Raw genomic sequence first — 23,790 nt, 5'->3', positions numbered from 1 at the left:
TGCGCGTTGCAAACTCGTTAGAAAAGTGTATACTTACTCTTTTAATTCAATCTCTTGTATTCTAGTTGTTTTCTTTTTAGTCTGAGTTCTTAATTAAGTACTACCCTTTGGTTTTAAGTCACTTAGTTTACATTGTTTCTTATAAATTAAATTAAAATTAAATAATCATTTATTTCAGATCAGACAATCCATAGAATTTGTTAGTTGTCTTAAACTACGTACCTAATAACTAGTGTTAGTATTAACGGGTCAAACAGATCACTGTGTTATGTCTTTCCTGTAGACATTCACAAGAGTTAAGGGCTATAAAGGTTAATTTTCTTATTTAACCCTTATCCACGTGAAAAGGTCCTCCTTTTATTTAAAGAACTATGATAAAATCGTTACTTACATGCCCACAAGCTGTTAACTATTGCCGACAGGAGAGAAAACTAGTGTGTTATCGCGAACAGTACATTTTTCTCTCCTGTGGGCAATAGTTAACAGCTTGTGGGCATGTAAGCAATGATTTTATCATGGTTCTCTAAATAAAAGGAGGACCTTTTCACGTGGATAAGGGTTAAATAAGAAAATTAACCTTTATAGCCCTTAACTCTTGTGTATGTCTACAGAAAAGACATAACACAGTGATCTGTTTGACCCTAACATTATCACTAATTAACCTACACTAAAGAGGAACTGCAAAACATACAGGTCGCCCAGTCAGAACCACCAGTACGGTTACCATCAGTTTGTCACTGACATAAACGCCCTCGAGAACGTAATTTACTTTCTATCCATCCCGTTTGCACTAATATGCGAGTGCGAGCGAGATGTATAGAAAGTAAATTACGTTCTCGACGGCGTTTATGTCAGTGACAAACTTATGGTAACCGTACAGGTGCCTCCATATTCGACAGTCGTGTCTATCGGATAATAGGTACTTTCAGAAAGTGTAAGTGTAAAATAATGTGTACCTAACGTTGTTTTCGTATTTATTGGTCTTGTTATCCTTAACAAACTACTGCATTTTCCTTTACTTGTTCTAATTATACGTTATTTATATACTTATAATATATATGTAGGTACTGTTGCGTCGTATGCCTACACGCTAAACATCATGTGACCATATGCACATCATCAAAAACGGTAGATAATGATGATTAACGATTTAAATAATTATGTTAAGTATAATTATAATGATTTCTCTGTCTTTACATGATGGGTCTCAAAATCAGTGTTCGCAGTAAAAAAACTTTTGCTCTCTAGTTGCACAAACTCTGAACAAACAAGATAGGTACCTAACTTCATTAAAAACGTCAGTTGAATATATATATTTAAATGATCAAGTTAAGTGACTAAGATATTTTAACAAAACCAATCTTTGGTGCGATAATCTACTTAAATAAAAATATGAATCAGTTGTTATGACCTTATGACTGTTTTCCAAACAAATCTGTCACTACGTCATCTATCATGGTATCATTGTACTGTACACCTGTATATCAGCTTCTTTCGATAAGCAAATCGTATCTTAGGTACTTACAACACATAGGTACCTACTTAAATCGCCGGTTACCTCGTGACTGCTCTCTTTGACCATAAAAAGAACAACAACCGCCTTACATTGGTCTTGTTTGGCCAAAACGACTGCAATCATTTTTGGAACGCCCCTCCAAACCGAAACTTTTTACAAGGCCCCGCTGGGATAACGCACATTTTTATAACCGCTGTTCGAAATTTAAATTTCCTTACAAGTTGGTTGCCATTTGCCATGCTCGATTTAAAACACTTTCTACCATAAAATTACGTATACACATACATAATTACATTACGTCAACAAGCTAAGATCACATCAATGATAATTGATAATAATAGCTTCCTAACTTATTGTAGCATTCGTTCCCAAAAGCTTATGTTGTATCCAAACATTTAAAATGATTTACATAACAGATTAAAACAATGCACTAGTTTAAAAACTTAATTTTTATCTGAGATATTCTCACGACTTTTACAATGTGAATTTATTTTGCTTTAAATAATGTTGACATACCTATGTGTTACGTGATATTTTATAGTTATACCCTTTGCACATAATAATAGGTACCTACATAATGCCTACATGTATGTATGTAGGGCTATAGGTATACCTATAGCCCTTCAATTCCATTCCATTCCATTCTCCATTCCCATCCCTTTAGTTACTTTTAATATAATTATGTAGGTACCTATACCTACCTATGTATCTAAGTAATTTAACTTTATTTACTTTTTCAATATATTTTCACGGACCAAAAGGAACCCCGTGTTTAAATTAAAAATGCTTTATGGGATCATTATAGCATAACGTATAATACCTCGAACGCTTAGCAATTATTGCTGCCACATTTCTGCTGACTAGAGATGCCACGAATATTCGGCAACTATTCGGTATTCGGCCTATTCGGCCACTTTGCCGAATATTCGGTATTCGGCCGAATGTTGCCTACTATTCGGCCGAATACCGAATATCTGTTGCACCTACCTAAACAGAAAATTTACACAAACGGGTAATTCTTATTCTTATGCATTTTTTGTGTAACACGTAAGAATAGCATGTATTTTTGTGAAAATAAGTAAACTCTATATCAATATACTTAGCAATTTACCTCTAGTTTTAGGTCAACCTAAATGTATTGTCCTAAGAGTATTAGAAACATATAAAAAATAATTACAAGTGCGAAATGTCACGGACCGTGTAGTGTGACTTCCCCAGATTTAGTGATATTAGATTTTTTTAGGAAAAAATATGAAGTGATTTTGAAATAATTTATATCAAATATAAAACAATAATCCTTGTTCTACAACACTGTTTAAAAATAGTATGGATTTATAACGATTTTATATAATTTTAGACAACATACATTTTGTGATTAGTTCACCACCGCGTCACCACCGCGCGTGGTAATATAAACATGCGGTACTCTGTAGAAAATTATCTTTACTACTGGCAGCCTTATAAAAAATTTTTTAGTGTAGCAACACTGTGTTGTTGTCAGGTTTACAAATGGCTGAAGGGAGAAGTTTTGTCGAAAATTATTTATTTGTGTTCATTTGAAAAAACGGTCAACCTTAACGCCTCACCGCCGTGTTAGAGTTTTCAAAGTAAGTTGCAGTTTCACGTTATTGTTTGTAACGTAAGATATACCTCATACATTGCAGATTAAGCTAATTATTTAACATTTGCAAAATCAAAGGAAATGTTTATGTAATATCGAACATGTTCCAAATTATCACGACCGTGGCCTCAAAAATCTGTCACTGCCACGGACTTTTGAGTCAACGTTCGTGACATATAGACACGTGGTCGTGTCATTCTTAATTCGTTTCATTAATTTAGAGGCACATGCACTTTTCAGAATGCATTTTTATTAGCTACAGATCATTTGCTATCATTGCCCGACTGCCAAAGCAAAAAAAATGTTTTTCGCTTGTGTGTATGTATGATGTGTATCGAATTCTTTGTCACGCTCTACAGCCTTTATAGTTTGACGGATTTCAACGTCTGAGCTGTCATTAGGTTTGTCGTAGTCATAGGAGTGACTTAGGCTATGTTAAAATAACTATATAAATCACAATAGCCGAGTTGGCCACCAAAATGCCGAAATGTCATGACTGAGGGACACTTTGTCACAACCGTGTTTATGTACTCATTTTATTTACCTTTCCTGAGGGTATTAAGCTTGACCATATGAATCAAAAAATTGCGTTTTGTATGTACTTTTGATATATGTAATAATATGTGAAAAATAAAAACGTTTATGAAAAAAAAATTTTTTGGACACAATTTAAGAATCACCCAAAAAATAACCAAAAACTAGGTAGGTATAGGTATTTAATTTTTAAAATGTATTCTTGGAAAGTAGTTAAATACGAAGGCACCTTTTTGAGCATTTGTTGATTACAAACTATTTTATTTTTATCATGGGTCTGATTTGATTGCCTCTAATTACATTAATTAATTCTGTTCAACATAAAAATATATCTTAGCAAACGTAGTGCTTTGATGGCGAATAGTTTTCATAATAATTATGACTCAAAATGTTCGCATGTCATGCCGAATTCGGTATTCGGCCGAGAGAGGAGCCGAATATTCGGTATTCGGTATTCGGCCAAATTCACTATTCGGGGCATCTCTACTGCTGACTGTACATTATTGGCTACGTGCGTAGTGCATGGTGGGATTGGTGGGGCCGTATATAATTGTCGAGTCTACCATGTTCTCATGGTCTAACTTGCAAGTAACGCCACCTATTATCATTCTTTAGCAGACGTTACCTCGAGACGAGAACCATAGGTACGCGAAACATCCGATCCGACCTAACTCCGACAATTCACGTGTAGCCTAGCGACATCTATTGGTTATTTTCCAATTTAGTATATCTATTAAGTAGGCTACACACGATACGACGGGACTCCCATAAAAAGACCAACGTAGAAAAAGCCACAAGTATATTTGGTCAAGCAAATCTTGTCAGTAGAAAAACGCGGCAAATTTAAAAAATGTAGGCGCGAAGGGTTATCGTCCCATAGAAAATTTGAATTTCGCGCCTTTTTCTACTGACAAGATTTGTTTGACCAGCTATATTTGCATGCATAACGAATTAAATTACGAAATATAAATACAATTTCAAGGACTATGCATTAAGAATTTTAATTTATAACTAAAAATAAGTACGAACATTTTTAGGTTTCCGTACCCAAAGGGTAAAAACTAAGATAACACTGTCCGTCTGTCCGCCTGTCTGTCTGTCACCAGGCTGCATCTCATGAATTGTGATTGAAATTTTCACAGATGATGTATTTCTGTTGCCGTTATAACAACAAATACTAAAAAGTACGGAACCCTCGGTGGGCGAGCCCGACTCGCACTGGGTTTTAGACTTGTTTTTTAGGGTTCCGTACCCAAAGGATAAAAACGGGTCCCTATTACTAAGACTTCACTGTTAGTCGGTCCGTCCGTCCGTCTGTCTGTCACCAGGCTTTATCTCATGAACAGTTGAAATTGTGACAGATGATGTATTTCTGTTGCCGCTATAACAATAAATACTAAAAGGTACGGAACCCTCGGTGGACGAGTTCGACTCACACTTGTCCGGTTTTTTTCTCCATCGTGTGAAGCAAACTTAATGGGAATGGCGCTGTTGTCGCAATCATTAAAAAAAACGAACAAACGAATGAAGGAAGCATTTGTCATACTTGTCACTACAAACGTAATTTGGAATCAGCTGTTTATATTGTCTGCAGACGATAAGGGCCCATGACTTTTGGAAAAATCTCGTCCTTTAACTGGAACACATGTACTGGACCAAACAATGGAAATTATATCTTCAGAAATATGACAGAAAATAGGTAAGTATCATACAACTACACTCGAAAATGTAGTTACCTTTCTTTAGGTTTGCTTATCTTTTATATTAATTATGGAATTCCCATTTTCAGAAAAAGAGCAAGGGAGGATGACACTTGCGAATTTATGCCTCTATCTAAGAGGATAAATAACTTGCATATAAACAACAACCTTGCCAGCACAAGTGCCTCCCAGACGCAAGAATCAAATATGGCTAATAACATAAATCTCGAGAATGGAATCTCCTCATCTAGTTCATCGTCCGATTCCGAAAGAAGACCTAGTTATGATCCAGGAATAAGTGCGGCCCAAAGCAGTTACTACTATGAGAACAAGCTGTTGTTTGAATTGCATTTAGAAAGAACTCAAAGATCAGGGCAGCAGTACCCGTTTTAGTGGTCCTGATGGTGTACATTTTGTGTGTATTTATTGTGAAGCATGCCATAGTATGTATGTAACTTTATAATTAATATTAATTAATGAAATTAAACCTTATAATACATTCCTGTTGCTAATTTTATAATGCTCAGGTGTTTTGTCAATCACCACGTTTAGGTTAACCAAGGAAAAAAACGCCTCAATAATCATAGTGGTGCAAGACTAGGACACCGAGATCTGCTTGAATGAGAAAGTTATAGTTACGGGCGGGTAGATATTGGCTTCTCACTCTACAAAATAACTGCCTCCTGCTTATGCAGAACAATTTTTTTTAGTTAAGGTTTTAAAAAACGCGGAAGTGTTTACAAAAATTAAAAAACGCCTCACGGTACCTTGTGAACTTGAAAATTTAGCCAATGGCGTGTGAGTAGGTAGTTTAGGTCAAACGCCCTCTGGCGTTACATTTTCTAATCTCAATAACAGTAATGGCGGACGGACTTCAATCCATTTGAGAGAAAGGATACGATGCTGTTTACATACCCTTGTTAAATGAAATAATTAAATTGTGATCGGACAGAACCTTATAAACAAAACATTGGTGTCCATACCAAAGTTATTAGAGGTAAGTGTTATTTTGGTGTTTGTTTATTACGTGAGAATATCCGTGACCTTATTTCCGAATCGTGTTGTGGCAAGCGGTACTTTATTGTACCGTTAGTCGAGGCGCGTGGCCGCGATAGTGCCGTCGACAGAGTGCCGGACGGCCGGAGCAACCCCTCCTCTCGCGATTTCCTGGCGGTGGAGGAAGGAGTCGGGAGCGGGAGTGATTTGGTGTTCGGAGGTACATGGAGGGGATCCCGCACCTTGGTGGGGATGCGTCGCGTGCGTGCTGGGCACTCGCCCGGCGGCAAGGAGTTGGAAGGGGTTAATCAACTCTTGCGAACTGCCCGCACTCGACCATAATCAAAACTTCAAAAAGTTTTATTAAAATCCTTGTACTTTGTATTCGTTAATTGCGTAACTAAAAATTCTTTGAACGGCCATTTTTGTTACAAGTCCTTTGTCTTGATGCTGCCCAATTCATTAAGTCACCTTTGTTATCTGATTGATCAGTAGCATAAACATCAAAAATGTTTTGTTTACCAAAACTAACAAAGCATCATAGGTACCTACGTAAACCTACGGTTATTCTGAAAACTGTGGTTTTAATTCTGTATTGAGGTCATTGACACTGCCATGTAGGTTCGTTTTCGACCATCCACTGTAAAACTTTCTAATCTTAATTGTTTGAAAAAGTTTAAGTCCTTGCTTTGAATAACGAAGGCGTTTACACTAGAAACGTTTAGCAACACAACAAAAATGCGCATTTTCGCATGCATGAAACTAATAATAGCGTCAAGTTACCCAACAAGCAAGTTTGCACTCACTGAACCGGAGCCACACCTTGTATGTCTTGTGAAAGTTCAGTAAAGAGAAAGTGAGTATCATGTTAGACACACGCACACAGTATGAGAGTGTCCCGCGTATAGCAAACTCGCCTGTCTAGTAAACTTTCTTTAACCCACTTTCTTCGTCTCTCGTTGAATAAATTTTAGTGTAGTGTCGCGTTTGGTGGCCGGTAGTGGTATGCCGTAGCCCTACCATCTACCATCCCAGCAGTCCAGACCCCAGTGGTGGGATAGTGGGACGTGGGGATCGATTTAAGTGGGACAGTGTTTTTTCCCGCGCGACGGCGACGGTGATATGTGTGACATGCAGAAAATGCCTACCAGAGATGATGCTTCTTGGTATTATTGATGTTTTCACTTTTTTTGTAGTGATCATGGGTATTACGGAACACCAATTACCTACCTACCTAAGTTCTTCTTAGTGATTTTTTTAAATCAAAATTTATCAGCTCATCATAATTGAAATTATTTATGAAAATATATTTTTGAACTGAGATTATCTAAAATACACAGATACAAATGTTACATTAGATAAATGTTTCCTGCTTTCACTTGCACAGTATATGACAAGGCAATTGAAATATTTATGCAATTTGATAACCCCAATTATTTCACAGGTGCCTAGTTATTCATTATTCATAATCATAACATTAAGTAAGAATAGAAATAATAAAAATATGTTACTCTATATATCAAGTGAAATGGTAATTCAGAATATATTTTAAACATGATGACGATGATGTACCTATTCCTCTTATCCCTCATTAGGGATATAGGGCTCGCAGAAGAATTTTAAACATTACACATACACATATGTACATACTTATTCATAAAAACTGAATAATATTTTCTGCATAACATGATATACTCTTGGCAAGTCAAGATAATTTATTTTTACAAGCTTCAACGTGATTCTGGATACATATAAAAATATTAAACACTTGCCAAGAATATACTAATTGGTTGGGTGCTCACAAATACCTATCTAGACACACCTCTATCGTCAAGGTATTAATTAAACTGCATGTTGAAATATTTTTGAGCGCCTTGGTTGCACTGATGGCAACTGTAGCTACCAGAAAACACCTAAATTCGAAAATTATCTATTAATGTCCATATCTCCCTATTGCTCAAATGCCACAAGAGTGTTAGAGATTAACACTAACTTGCCTCAACTTTTGCAGTACTTAGTCCTCTTGGACTGTGTTAGGATATGAAAAATTGAAAACTAATAAGAACTTTCCATTGTTTTATCTGAAAACATTAGAGATAACCATCATCCTTCAATGTTCCAGTGACGAAGACTCGGAGATGAATTTCGCAGCATTCTCCACAGCGAATGCTGCGGGCACGCACTTTGTGACCACCACCGGGCAACTGCCGGTTACTAAGCTACAGCAGAATGTCACCAGCAATGGAAGCACTTTGCAACAAGTATGTTATTTGATATATGCTATACATTAGTTTATCTTTGAGGACAAAACACCATGTCACTAACAAGTCTATATTGCTATATTGTTCTGCTTACGGTCAATGTGAGAAAGACCGTCTATCAAGTATGACCGTCTACATATACTCCATTTACAGAACGTCAGTAGAGCAGAAGGAACAAAGCTCTTCCTCTTTAGGGTTCCATACCCAAAGGGTAAAAACGGGACCCTATTACTAAGATTCCGCTGTCCGTCTCTCTGTCACCAGGCTGTATCTCATGAACCGTGATAGCTAGGCAGTTGAAATTTTCACAGATGATGTACTTCTGTTGCTTATAACAACAGATACTAAAAGCAGAATATAATAAATATTTAAGTGGGACTCCCATACAATAAACGTGATTTTTTTTTGCCGTTTCTTGCGTAAATGGTACGGAACCCTTCGTGCGCGAGTCCGACTCGCACTTGGCCGGTTTTTTGACTGCTAGAGCGAAATACTCTCCCGGCCGATTTCGACCACGGCGACTATGAACGTCATCCCAACCAAAAATTTTATTTAATCAGTATAAGCAGTAAAAGGCTCTTAATAAATCTCTACATTTCTTGTTGTTAATATGGTTGCAGGTGGTGGGCATGGTGGGCAGCGACGGCGGCGTGCAGTACGTGCGCGCGGACGGGCTGCAGGCGCCGCAGCTCATCACGCTGCCCATCTCCCTGCCCGGGGCCAAGCCGGGTTAGTTACTTTAAGCAAAACCGCTAATCCGGTAAACACACTTCTGTCTGATTCCCCGCCATACATTGACGGATTTGTCTGCCATACACCGTGTGCCGTGGTGTCTCTGTAGCGGCGGGGTTGTGATACAAGGATGCATTCACTCCCAGTTACTTATTATTTAACACTTGGTCACAAGAGGATGGAAATATTAGACAGAAAGCTGCAGAATTCAATCGATTGTTTTTTGGGTTCATGAGGGCAGAGGCAAACTAACTCACAAAAAATTCAACCTGTATCGTCACTTATTCATGAATAAGGATTATTTTTTTATTTTTTTAAGGATATTAGCAACGGCTAATATTGTAAATACAAAAGTTATTCACTTTATCTGTCTGGTATTTATTACTTTTTTGCACTATCAATAATCATCATTCTACGCAACTGCGTCGAATATTATTTTCATCGTCATCTTCCTCGCGTTATCCCTGCTTTTTGCCACGACTCATGGGAGCCTGGGGTCCGCTTGGCAACTAATCCCGAGAATTGGCGTAGGCGCTAGTTTTTACGAATGCGACTGCCATCTAACCTTCCAATCCAGATGGGAAACTAGGCCTTGTTGGGATTAGTCCGGTTTCCTCACAATGTTAATTATCTTCACCTGGATATATTTGTGTGTGTGCAGGCGACCCGCAGCAAACCGTCCAGATCCAGGTGCTGAGCCCCAACATCCTGCAGCAGCAGCAGCCCAAGTACCAGATGCAGATCCCCATCCAGGGCTTCCAACAAGGTAACGCCTGTTTCACACACCTCTGTCAAACCCACCAAAACACCTACACCCATATGACCCATATCTATTGAGACTTGGATTGGACATGCCAATCGCTTACGCTCCGTGGCGAACCAAACGCAACTGTCACTGTTGCACATTATCACTGTCATTGTTCTTTGGAGCAACGAGCGGTTTAAAATAGTTTATTACCACCCTAGTGCGGTAACTAGCACTATACGTGCGTATGGCGAAAATTTGAAGGGCCATATGTACTGTAAAACGTACAATACACGTGCGAAAAGGTTAGTTATACTGGGCATTTTCCGCAAATCGACAACCATTGTGCCTATTTTGCGTGGTGCTAAAAGGTATTCCGCAACTCGCGTCGATTTAAAACACGTGTTTTAAAGTTCGCCACTCGTTGCGAATTTCCTATTTTTCGCACATGTATCGTAAATAACTAATTATCTAATACAACCGGCCACCTTGTAGTAAACGGAGAGTCAATAACACAAATATTAGACTAAATACCGCACACAAAAACAATTCTACAGTTACTTAGCTTAGATCCTTAAGTATATGGTTAAAAGGCCGTTGTGTAAGAATGGTGTCCAAACTAATTCAACATTTTCCCATGTCCATAGTCGCTCTTAGAGGTAAGTAGACTATTGCGTTGGTAAGTCTGACCGAGCTCGATTTTGCATCTTGTCACATTTTTACCAAGCACTGTAATTACAAAGGATTTGTTCTTATTTCTTAATCTATTCAACTTCACTTTTGTACCGTGTTTGTAGTTCGAATTTATCATAAATAAAAAAAGTAATAGATGAAAATTTGTATTAAATTATTTCTGGTTATTTTATTTACAAGAAAATAGACTATCTTTAAGGTTAGAATTCTTAAAGAATTCTGTTTTCTTAAATACGTTTAAAAAGACTAAGGTGCAGGGGGACAATTTCGACTGCGGGATGATTTTAACTAATCGAAATATCTTCCATGTTTTACATTATTAACTAGAGTCACGCACAACACCTCTTTTTCGCTATCTGGACATACATGGCACTCTAGTTAATAATATAAAACATGGAAGATATTTCGATTAGTTGAAATTATCTCGCTGTCGAAATTGGCCCCCTGCACCTTATATCATTGTTTGCATAAAATTGCACCGCACATTGTGACCATTGCGTTTAGTAGAACTGGTTCTAGTAGCCACTTACAGTCTTACACTGAAAAATGTACGAATATGTGGCAGTACTGTAGTATACAATGTAAATTTTGTTCTTTACATACCTTCAGAAATGTGCGTGGTTAGATGCACAATGTATTATGCAATGATTAATTGATTACATGCGGCTGACACTTGTTTATTTCATTACTATACAGTTTACTATTGCATGCAGGCACCATTTTTTATTTCAAGCAAGAACTGTAATATTGAAGAAAGTAGTGTAGAGTAGGGAGTGTCGACGGACGAAGGAGTAGAGGGCGTGCACCCAGTAGATGGTCAGATGTGCTCCAAAATATTACCCAGACTTCGCTCCAGGCAACGATGCAGATGACCGAAGATCGAGAGGCCTGGAGAGCAGTGGTAGCAAGAATACCCCATAGGGGTCACGTCCCTCTGACATGAGGTCACGACCGTGAAGAAGTGTAGTCAGTTAGTTTTTTATATTCTGCGTGCATACTGTATAACCAGCGTAGTATAAGTATAGTAATGGTTATGGCACACGCTAATTATTTGACATTCTCGTCCGTCAAATTCCGGCCGTCTACGAATATTCACATTTATCCATGCACTCACATTTCATATTTAAATTGCAGTATTTACGGTCAGGGGGAAAAAGCAGTAAAAGGGCCCTGGGCTTGGAAGCAATAGTGTAGGATGCAACCGGAATAAACGCTCAGAAACGCTCGCTGTTGTTGTTTTTAGTTTAGTTGAGCGCATCGCCAACAAACTGTTTTACAGTTTGGCGTAACTTTAATTGGCCTGATGACAAATTTTGAAATCCCTTTTAATATTGTCGGTACACTTGTATTGGTTCCGAAAAACACAATATTTCAGCTATACTCATAAGATTTAACATAAATAATTGCATTTTATTATAGCTAGTTTAAACCTCGCGCGAAAACGCCTCGCACGCCATTTGTGACGTCATAAATTAGTTGGTGGTAGGGTGGTAGACATTGTTTACATACTTACAGTTTCGAATTTCCCTTGAATCCGAATGATATAGTTAATTCAGCACCATATATTACAATTAGGGATGATAAATACATTACAAAAAAAATTCACAATAACTTGTTTTATACAAAAACTCTCACACGGTTGCAATTTAAGATGAATTATTTGATACATGTAAATTTTGAGTGAAAATCACCGAGCGCCGGATTTACTTTTTAATTATTAATTTTTTCTAGTTACGACAGCCAACATGGCAATGATAGTTCCATTCAGCCAAATAATTTAAAAAGTTTTTTGGTGAAATATCGTATTATTTAGCATTTTATTTATATAATAACAAATAAATATTTACTTTATATTGTGTAATCATATTTTTTGGGCGTAATAAATGTTTAGTGGCGAAATATTTTTTTTTTTAACCTCCAAACTCTGGTGAGGACGTAATGGATTACAGTCAATGAGGTTGTCTATGTTGCTCTAAGAAATATGTCATGGATTGATGACGTCAATTCTTAGCTCGCTTCTGATTCGCGTTTCAGTCAAAATGGCCGATTGGAGAATTTTGCACTTTTATTTTATTGAATATATTAATAATCCTAATGTTTATACTGAGATTGGGCCATTTTTTAGAATCGTATTAACATATATGTTTCTTTGATACTTACCATTATTTCCATGATTCTTTGTTACTGTCATCAGGCCAATTATAGGTAACACTGTACTTTGTGTTCTGTTAAATAAATTAAAAAAAAAAAACAAGATGAGAGAGAGGGTGTTACATGATTGGTTCGTGATTGTTGCAGGCGGCGCGGTGCTGACGGTGGCGTACTCCCCGGACAACAACGAGGCGGGCATACAGGTGCTCGGCAACACGCTGCCTGAAGGTGAGGATACTCTCGCACTCTCAACACCCATGTCAGGCCCCAATCCTGATCAAGGGGCCCACAGATTACCAGTTCGCCGGACGAGATCAGCCTGTCAGTTAAACGCAACATTTGACAGCTCCGAACAACTGTCAGGCTGATATCGTCCGGCGGACTAGTAATCTGTGGGCCCCTTAACAAGCGTTCATGAGGATTGCAATCAACTTAGATTTTAGTATGCCGGCGCGTGAGGTACGCATTTAACTGCCAAAATTTTGCTGGCTATCGCAGATACATATGTCATACATTCCTTGTAAATAAATAAATAAATATTAGGGGACATCGTACACAGATCAACCTAGCCCCAAAGCAAAGCTTGTATTATGGGTGCTAGGCGACGATATACATACTTATATAGATAAATACATACTTATATACATAGAAAATACCCATGACCACAGAATAAATAATAGTACTAGGTACAGAAGGTTCACTCTCTAACAAAACGCGTCTATTACGACAGATATGACCGCCAGGTGGCGCACGCGCGAGCAGGCGTCCGTTCTATAGCGGTGCGCGGCAACTAATACTGCTATACACCAAAATTGGTGTGGCCGCATGTACTTGCAGCGACGCTACGAAATCGCGGAGTGAGCCACGCCTGCCATGACTCGAACAAATATTTGTGTTCATCACACAAATAAATGCCCTTTCGAACCCAGGACAATAGCTTCACAGGCAGGGTCACTACCCACTAGGCCAGACCGGTTGAAATTGCCCGTAATTCTTGCATGTAATAGTGTGGTGGTTTTCGACAGGGCTGCAGGTGCTGGCGGCGCTGCCTCAAGACATGCAGCTGGTCCAGCAGATGCAGGACAACAAGGAGCAGATCCAGCAGACCATCCAACACCAGGTACACGCAGAACAAGAACATTCCTATACCAGAATATTGCAGCCGCAGTTTGATATCTGCGGGCGTATGATGGATGCTGTTATCCACGTGATAGAGCAAATGTAAGCGCGATTGTAAGAGACAGACTGTCAAGATCTATATTAAAGTACCAGCGCCCACACTGTCAACTCTGTCCATCTGTCGACTTTATTACTATAGGCATAAGGTCCACCAATGGACAGTTAAGTGTTGCTGTTTATACATCATGCGTTGTATTGTATGGCCATAGTTTTTAGTCAATACAAATTAAAATCTAACTTTAAGTCCGATGGCAATATATAAGGTTTAAAACTTAAGTGAAAAACGCGAAAATCGCTTTATGTATCATATGTAGCAAATCATTGATATTTTAAAGCTTAATTCTACACTTCTACAGACCATGAGCTTTAGAGGGCTTGCCACCTAGTGACCGTCATATGCAGGTGCTGCCCTCTACAGTTCATGCATGTTCCCTATACAAAAACCCGTAAGGTTACTTGTTAGTTGATATATTGATAAATTTGCAGGTGTTCATAACGCCGAACCAGCAGATAGTGATCAACGGCCCCGAGGACACCAAACTGAACAACAACAACACCATCACCAACAACAACCAGGGCGTCACCAACATCGTCATCAAGGAGGAATGCGACGACAACGCCAACGATGACGTAAGTTGCTCTTTACACGATCACACCAGACATAACAACAACAACACCATCACCAACAACAACCAGGGCGTCACCAACATCGTCATCAAGGAGGAGTGCGACGACAACGCCAACGATGACGTAAGTTGCTCTTTACACGATCACACCAGACATAACAACAACAACACCATCACCAACAACAACCAGGGCGTCACCAACATCGTCATCAAGGAGGAGTGCGACGACAACGCCAACGATGACGTAAGTTACGTTGGGGTCGCTATTGGGTCGCATAATAATTGACTGTCCTAATGTAATGTTACGCATAAAACTCCTTTCGCATAATTGTTACTGTGCTGAAACTATTAACATTTCTGAAAAATTATAAAACAAACCTAACCTACCCTATTCTACACAACCTATGCAAAATACTTTCAGTATCAGCTGGAGAAAAATTATGCGAAAAGAGTTGTATGCGTAACATTACATTAGGATAATCAATTATTATGCGACGAGATAGGCACCGGTTTCATTGTATTACTTGTGACAATAAGCAGTAAGTAATAATAGTTCATCCCTGTCACGCTCCACCCCCGCCTCGAATCATCTCACCCCGCAGCGGCAGGTTGACTACAGATTGTCAGAATCTTAGTTCGATTAACAACGAGCAGTGAGGGGACGTTCAAAATGCCAGTGTATATTATAAGCCGTTAGCAAGGTAGACAACGTGGTTGTTATAGTTTATCTGCACCAGTTATTTTATAATACTTAAAACTTTAGCGTGTTGAACACATATTAAGTCACATTTATAGACGGGTCTATCGCGAATTTATTTTATTACCTTCATTTACCGAAGTTTCGACACAGGTTTCACTGGTCGTGTTCGCGGCTAACTGATGTCCCAGCAAAATGCCAAAACAGAGATTTGTGCAACTACACGACGAAAAGTGTACGAAAAAGTTTGGGGTAATAAAATAAATTCGCGATAGACCCGTCTATAAATGTGAGTTAATACCAGTTATTTTGTTTTTGCTGTGAGCTTTAAGTTTTGAATTCCATGAATATGAAAGTGTTGTATTTTTTACGACAGGCGTGGCGTTCAATGGGTTAATTTGAATACTGGTATTCGAGCTAACGAAACCTCACCTGTCACTTGGAACCATTTCGCTGATGCTTTGAATACTTATCCTCATTGAAATCCTTAACTACGGGTGTTATGTTCAACAAAAGCCTTGCACAGATAATTTAAATGTGAAATGTATTTTAATAGGAGAGCTCGCAGGGCACGGAGTCGAGTGAGAACATGCAGTGGCAGATCACCAGCACGCAGCAGGACCTCATCAAGTACTTCAATCAGTTCCAGCCGCAGGTAAAAATAAAATAAATAAAACAAGAGTACTGCACATACTCTCACTACTGGATTGTTATCTATTGCATTGCAAGGTTTCTCGAACCTTTAATTTTGTGGTTGACAATTTTTTTGAACACTCCTACAAGCGGGTCACTACTGAGTAACTGGCTTGTAGTGAACCTGTTACTCACTTTGAGAAACTCCGATCTATAACATGTGTCCGACTTGCAGCGAAAAACTAGGAGAAAAACTATCTCTTTACTTTTAGATTCAATGTTTTGCCTTTGAAAGTAATTTCTCTGGTCTTGATAAGACGATAAGGCCTCTGAACTCTGTGAATTAAATTAGGCTGAATGTGAGTGAGTTCTAAAATTTAAACGGTTGAATCTTCTTTGATTGGACCACAAGAATCAAAGTCCCGTGAAGCTTCTCAAAATAGGGTATTTGACTACTAGCGTAGATAGAGTTGGTTGTATATTTGTTTACCGTTGTTTACATGTGCAGCAACCCACGCTGCCGGTGTCGCTGCAGCAGTTCCTGCGCATCAACCCCTCGGACACCAAGAAGGAGCCCGCCGTGGAGATCGAGGTGCTGCCCATGGACCAGGACAAGGAGCCCATGGCCGAGGCCGTCGTCGGAGAAGGTATGTTCTTCTTTTCATCCTGTTACTATCTGCTGAGGGGTGGCTGCCTTCTGGGGTGTAGGGTTCGAATCATATTCTTCCACTGACTCTGTTCCTGGGCAGCTTGGGTAGCCTCCTCCCACCCCATCCCCAATACACCGAACTCTTGCTCCACGGGACGGCGCCAAGTAAATTTAGGGCGACCATGTTTCCGTTTGCCGGGCATCTTCCAGGTCAGGGCCACTTTGGATAGGTGGGTGTCAGGCTTCCTGAGGATGTGCCCAACCCAATGCCATTTCCGCATCTGGATCACCTTGTGTAAGGTGTACGGGTGCTTGTCCGGTTATTCTCCATAAGTGAGCCTTTGTGACCCATTTAGGCCAAAAGATGCGCAGAATTTGCATTAGGCATTTGTTCACAAATGCTTTTAGTTTTTGTCTTAAAGTAATAAAGTTATATAAATAAATTTCTGGCGGCACTCATAAAAAACTTGTTTAAGACGATCTTTCGTGGACAAAATTGGAGAGATCCTACAAATAGAACGGGCCAAGACTACCGTGAAAGAACGAGTGTTAAGGGTGGTATTCCACCTGTCCAATTTCTTTGTCCAATTTGTACAGTATTCTATCTCGATTCATTCTATAATTTTCTGTATTTCCAGACGGCTCCCTAAGAATACAGCCGAAAAAGAAGAAAAAGTACAAAAAGAAAGCGCCGAAACCCGCGCGACCGAAGCCGGGGCAGGTGGTGATCGCCAACGCGGCCGACGGCTCGCCCATCTACTGCTGCCCGCAGTGCCAGATGGCCTACCCTGAGAAGGAGCAGCTTGAGATGCATCTGTCGGTGCATGAGATCGAGAGGCGGTTCATCTGTGGCATCTGTGGGGCCGGGTGAGTTGTGCTACTTCTGAATTGATGACTCCCTTACTTTACAGTACATCTGGGCGCGTAGCCAACTTGCCACTCGTTAACGCTCCGTAGCGTATCGTAGTCATCTCTCTCTATCACTCTTCCCCACTAATGCGACAGTGACAGTTGCACGTTGGCTACGCACCCTGGAGTTACCTATAGTGGCTTGCGATTCTATGAACAGAGCGATCCTTTGTTAAATTTTCTTTCTTCTCGGCGTTGTATCGGCATTGCCATGCCACTAAGCACTATAGGAGCCTGGGGTCCAACCTGATCCCAATTATTGACACGGCGACCTGTTTTTACCAAAGCGACTGCCATCTCATGTTCTTACCTAGAAAAAAAAAGCTGTGTTACTGATTTTATTCTTATTTTGTTTTTTTTCTTGTTTCTAGTTTGAAACGCAAGGAGCACTTGGAGCGGCATAAATTAGGGCACAACCCGGAGCGGCCGTACGTGTGCGGCGTGTGCCGCAAGGGCTTCAAGCGGCGCGAGCACCTCAACCTGCACACCGTCATACACTCCGGGGTCAAGACCGAAGTCTGCCCAGAGTGTGGGAAAGGTATATTCATTCTTTCATTTTGCTTTTAACCTTTTGGACGCCTATGACCGATATATGCGCACCGCAGGTTCAACGTCAAAGATTGATTCACAGACTACAGAGCAACTTTCGGTGACGTGGCGTTCGCGTGACAGCTTTTGTGTTTGACACGGCGTCGAAAAGGTTAAACTTGCGTGCTATGTCATGGTCGTCCCACATTGGCTGTTATAAAATGCTATACAACATCGTGTGACAGGGACAACATGATAGTATTGATAGTGTTTTATTGTGTTCTCCCTGTAATTATTAGAAAAATTACGGATTCCTGTAAATATTTGAATACAGTTGTAAAGTTAAATATAAGAAGGTAATCTAATAGAAAATACGCATTTCCCAGGTTTCTACCGCAAGGACCACCTGCGCAAGCACATGCGCTCGCACGAGAGCAAGCGCCTGCGCGACGACGCGGAGGGAGGGGGGGCGGGGGCAGCCTCCACCCCCTCCCCCGCGCCCTGCCCCTCCCCCTCCGCCGGCAACAACTCCATCCTGCCCGAGATCACTATACACGTGAGTATATTATATTCTCAACTACATGCACATGCCGGCTAGAGTCTTGTCTCATATCTGAGGTTGTGGTGAGGTGAAGTGACCGTATGCGATTGTTTTTCATGCGGCCCGATTCTTTAGTAATTGGACTAGCGCGGTAAAGAATATCTAAACGCTAATACGGCACTTGATTGTTTCGCTGGAATCGGTGCTTTATTTCATGAACAGATCTTGCTATTTTTTTTTTTATTATTATCGATTGAAAAAGATTCTAAATGAACTTTGTACGTTAACTGGAAGTATCAGTTACCCTAAAAACTGATATTTTTTTTTGTCTCGAATGAAGTCAGTTTTATCGTCATTATCAAAGTATTACTTTATTTAATAAAATGACACAGATTCTAAAAACAATGTTCGTCAGCTTTATACATATACTAGACGGGCCCGCAGCTCCGCTCGCGTAAATGAAATAAAGAGTTTGTCTTATGTTTAGTTAAATACCGACATTATTATGTATTCAACCCTGTCAGGGTTTATAACTGTGATAAGGATTTCTTATTTGTCAAGTAGGTAGCCGTTATTTGGATAACTTAATTCGAAAATTTCTTATAACGTACGTAGGTATTTATTTAAAACTTGTTTTAACATAAAATTATTACTTATTGTTGTAAGCCTAGTTGCAAAAACGTTCATTAGATTACTTATTTTCCGCTTTAAGCCACGAATATGGACGACCACCACCCATAAATCGCCTTTTCATACAAACGTAGGTAGTCCCCATTTCCCTTTCTGGATCTTAACATTACTAAGGCTAAGGTGACGCAACGATCCAAAGGACTCACCTGGCCTCCGATACCAGATCACGTCATGTTTCTTGCGATCTTGCGATAGCTCTCGCCATCGGGCGTCTCCCATTTTGTTGTCCCAAGTACGCTCGTCTCCCATTCTATAACTTTGTATTTTTGGCTCATCTCGGCAGCCCTTTCCCTGGACGAATGACAATGTTTGCCGAGCCATGAAAATCAATCTGAATAATAATAACTCATAAAGAAATTTAAAACAATAAAATACAAATTATTAACACGATAATCATACGATAATATTAATTTGATTGATATGTCATAAATGGCATAATTCACTCGTATGGGCTATGGACTAAGGTTGAGGTTGGCAGCACTTTTTATTTTACTTCGTGTAAAAAAACTCAGAAATACCTGTATACCAACATGACAAACATAATTTAGTTTACTTTAACTTACGGATTATTTGGTCTAATCTGTAGCACCGCCAAACGAAAGCAACCGAGAGCTCCCGAGAAATGGTCGAAATCGTAAAATGAAGATTGTTATGAAAATTTATTTTCCTTAGGGGCTGTCCATAAATTACGTCATCGATTTTTGACGATTTTGGACCCCCCCCCCTATAATCATCCAAAAATCATGCATCAAATGACCCCATTTCCTCCTACTTCATGCTACCGTCATCCGATGTCCAGACCCCCCCCCCCCCCTAATTTGAAATGACGTAATTTATGAATAGCCCCTTATTGTAAATTAAATACGCATCGAAAGCGATAGTTTTTATGTTCTAGTTTTATTCTCATATGTAGATAATAGATTTAAACAGTTTTTTCTTATCATACGTGCGTTGTATTCTAGATACGTGTCAAAAACTTTTTTAGAAATTTGTAAGGCGCCATCTCTCTTCTTCGCTCGTTTTTTATCCCGTTCTGGTTTTTCAATTTTATATACACCGTGTTTTTTTTGATTTCCGTTAATTTCAAGGGTGCATTCCTGAGCTTAAATCAAGTAACTTTCTCAAAGACACCGATGTTCTAATTAAGTCCATTTCGGAGATAATCCATAATTTATTTTTTTCCTATAAGGCCTCTACAAGCGTGTACACTTGCCTTAGGGCCGGCTTACATCTTGATTAGTGTTTAGAATGAGTTCATACATTTGCTACTAAACTTAAGTACAATCTCGGTCGATTGATGTACGAAATGACATTGATATGTCACAGATTTCAATTGTTTGGTTGAGTTAAATGTAATGCCCGTGTTACAACAACGCTATATGCTACATTTAATTACTTTTTAAACAAAAAAAAAAACAAAAAAGAAAACAAAAAAAAAATTTTTTTTTGAAAATTAACTATGCCCGTTAGTTCTTATAAACGTATTTAACTATACCCCGAAGTTAACGGAATTCAATAAAAACACGGTGTATATGATGTTAAATTTTAATAAATCCTCCATTCTCTGAATACGCATATTTCCATTATCATCCTCATTAATGTATTGTGATCCCATTCAAAATTACATTATTGATTACCTAATTTGGCAGGTCTAGCATTTTGGAATATGCACTTCACAGGGACCACAAAATTAGTTAGGGCATGCATGTATGTATTTTATATTTGAAATATCTATAACTGGTTTGGAAGATATTTCGTTACTTTGTATTGATTTATGTTGTTCGTTTAATATTCCTACAACTCCACTAATCTCAAAACTGAAATTCAAGACCAAAAAATCTACCACAAGGTTGCCTCTGGAATAAAATGTTAGTACAATAGTATTTTCCATTTTTACAAAAAAACGCGCTACGATAATTTATTTATTGGTAATTTTAATCCTACGATTTAAAGAAGTAATTGTATTTATTTATTATTACATAAATACAAACCATCCTAATAAAAACATAAACGTCCGTGATTTTTAGTTGCAAAGCTGACAGAGTTACACCAAGAAAAGTCTGCAGCGATTTTGATAGCCCACGCAGTGCAAGTGTTAAATCACTGCAGACTTTGGTCGGTCGGTCTGACTCTATCGCACTTGCAACACTTCAGGTATTCGTAACATAACATTTGGTTACAAGCTGGAGTTAAGAAGAAACTCGGATGTAATTTTTAAATTTAATTTATTATTTAACTCTAAATAATACTCTTTTTATCCCTAGATGCATTAGCATCTAAATTTTTATCTTTCATGAAAAATAACACGAAATGAAATCGTGAGTTTCGGTTTGAAACAATTGTTTTGATGTTAGTTGCCTGTTAAAAATAAAAGAAGAGTCGGCGACAGAAATTTGCACCATTTTTTTGACAAAAAAACCTTATTTGTCAATAGTGAAGCCAATATAAAGAAGCATATTGCAAAAAGGTTGGCGAAACCTGAAATGTTTACTTTACAGTGACATAAGTGACAGACACTTTTGACAGTGACGTATCTGTCGTAATTTTTTTGGTCTTGAATTCCTGTTTTGGGTTTAAATTGGAAATCAAATTGCCATTTTCTATCATGTGGTATCCATTCCATCTATAGTTGGTCAAGTATGATTCTCGCTGTCTATGATTCAAAAGAGACAGTCCTTTGACAAACTATATATGACATGACCCGATAAAGCTCACGATGTGTATTTCCGAACAATAAATAGCCAATCTAAAATTGGTTGATTAGAGCTTGTATGTAGGGATATGTACCATGTGGACGAACAACGTAATTGTAGTCAAATCCTAATCTGTTTTAGTTTCAATAGCCTATAGTGATTAATGAATCGCAGGTGCCAACGAGCTCGAACATGCAGCCGGTGCAGATCAACATCCCGCAGCACGTGGTGTCGTCGCTGCAGGCGCAGGCCGCCGCCGACACGCACGCCGCGCAGGCGCAGCTCGACGCGCTGCTCGCGCAGGCGCACGCGCACTCGTGACCACACCCCACCGGGTAACACCCACCACACCCAACACCCACACATAACAGAGTAGGCGAGCGTACTGACTGAGCCTACCACCCGACCATAACGGATTAGGTGACTATAGCAGCGGTCGGCAACAGGCGGCCCTCTCAACAAGAACCTCTCACTTGCGGCCCGCGAGCCTCCCTGGCTATTTTCTATGTAATATTGACAAACGACTATGTCTGATAAAGTCATAAATAATAATGTGCGGCTCGCGTCAACTTCGTTAACTACTATGTGGCCCTTGGCTGCTTAAATGTTGACCGCTGGACAGTAACGACCAACACCAACAGGGTAACACCCACCACACTACTGAGGCAACCCCCATCATAATGGAGTTAGCGAGCGTACTGAGGCAACTACCTGAATATAGTGTTGTAGGTGAGCGTACGCAATAGACTATAGTAATGACCAACACCAACAGGGTAACCACGACACCTATCTGATGATAATTGAGGCAACTCCCGGAGCATAATGGACCGGGCGAGCGCACACAACAGGCACTGAGCCAACCACCCGAAAATAATGGAACAGACAGACGCAGGGCAGGGCTATGCTGGGGCCCTTGGGCACCTAAGAATTTGGGGCCCTTTTGGAAAGTAAAGAAAGCGAATTAAAGTAAAACATTTCTACTATGATCTTCTATTTATTATGGGTTTCAAATATACTGTTACTGTCTGTCCTTCGGGGCCCTCTGAGGATGGGGGCCCTGGGCACGGGCCCCGTGTGCTCTTATGGTAAAGACGGTACTGAACAGACGAACGGCTGCTGTCATCGAAAATCGGGTACGACAGTTTTTAGACGGTCTTACGCAGATTGCTGTTATGATATTCATAGCAGAAAAATGACACATTTATACATGAATGTATTAGTTATAAGACGTAAGTAATGCTAGCCTGGGCTGAAAATTGGCCAACGCTCGTGATCTGACAACAACCAGAAAGGCGAGCGGTGTCTTCGAAATTTAACCCTTTACCAGGCTAAGGGATATATATTTCCCACATACGGCACTTCAAACATGTGTTCTATTTTCGATGAGTAAGAATGACTTACGATTGTCATTTGTGAAATGTCAGCCTGGTAAAGGGTTAAACACACTTTTGTGTATAAGACTAGCAGCTTGTCAGGCAGCTAAACTAAATAGATTGCCACTCATTTTTTAAGCTCGTTTTTGCCAAAATTAAAACTTATAAAAAAACCCATATTTTACCCAGATGTATTTGACAGTGGTGGGTGAAAATGGTGGTTCTTTAACCGCGACGAATCAGGCTATGTTTGGTACCTATTCGTATATGGTAGTTCGGTCACAGGGTGAGGCGCCCGTCGCAACGAGATTGCCTTTATATTG

At 39.4% G+C, this 23,790-nt stretch overlaps 2 protein-coding genes across 2 annotated transcripts; both read left to right on the top strand.

The window, feature by feature from the left end:
* The first annotated feature begins 5,209 nt into the window (after positions 1–5,209).
* Positions 5,210–5,871, top strand: LOC134791818 (uncharacterized). Its single transcript, XM_063762955.1, has 2 exons — positions 5,210–5,370; positions 5,461–5,871. Exons 1-2 carry the CDS (start codon positions 5,279–5,281, stop codon positions 5,762–5,764), a joined length of 396 nt encoding a protein of 131 aa, XP_063619025.1. The 5' UTR covers positions 5,210–5,278; the 3' UTR covers positions 5,765–5,871.
* Positions 5,872–7,071: 1,200 nt separating this feature from the next.
* LOC134791227 (uncharacterized) lies at positions 7,072–22,430 on the top strand. Its single transcript, XM_063762203.1, has 14 exons — positions 7,072–7,533; positions 8,490–8,628; positions 9,249–9,357; positions 10,022–10,126; positions 10,753–10,764; positions 13,097–13,177; positions 13,975–14,069; positions 14,615–14,998; positions 16,008–16,106; positions 16,593–16,731; positions 17,372–17,600; positions 18,014–18,180; positions 18,557–18,726; positions 22,269–22,430. Exons 1-14 carry the CDS (start codon positions 7,490–7,492, stop codon positions 22,413–22,415), a joined length of 1,920 nt encoding a protein of 639 aa, XP_063618273.1. The 5' UTR covers positions 7,072–7,489; the 3' UTR covers positions 22,416–22,430.
* The last annotated feature ends 1,360 nt before the right edge of the window (positions 22,431–23,790 follow it).

This window comes from Cydia splendana, chromosome 6, assembly GCF_910591565.1.
Source record: "Cydia splendana chromosome 6, ilCydSple1.2, whole genome shotgun sequence".
NCBI classification, from domain to species: Eukaryota; Metazoa; Arthropoda; class Insecta; order Lepidoptera; family Tortricidae; genus Cydia; species Cydia splendana.
The sequence above is the reverse complement of the archived record's forward strand: the minus strand, read 5'-3'. Positions and strand labels throughout refer to the sequence as shown.

Coding starts and splice junctions, on each gene's coding strand:
- LOC134791818 (XM_063762955.1), top strand. CDS start 5,279: ATGACTTTTGGAAAAATCTCGTCCTTTAACTGGAACACATGTACTGGA. Junction 5,371..5,460: donor AGAAATATGACAGAAAATAG/GTAAGTATCATA, acceptor TCCCATTTTCAG/AAAAAGAGCAAGGGAGGATG.
- LOC134791227 (XM_063762203.1), top strand. CDS start 7,490: ATGTGTGACATGCAGAAAATGCCTACCAGAGATGATGCTTCTTG. Junction 16,107..16,592: donor TCAATCAGTTCCAGCCGCAG/GTAAAAATAAAA, acceptor TTACATGTGCAG/CAACCCACGCTGCCGGTGTC. Junction 18,727..22,268: donor TGCCCGAGATCACTATACAC/GTGAGTATATTA, acceptor AATGAATCGCAG/GTGCCAACGAGCTCGAACAT.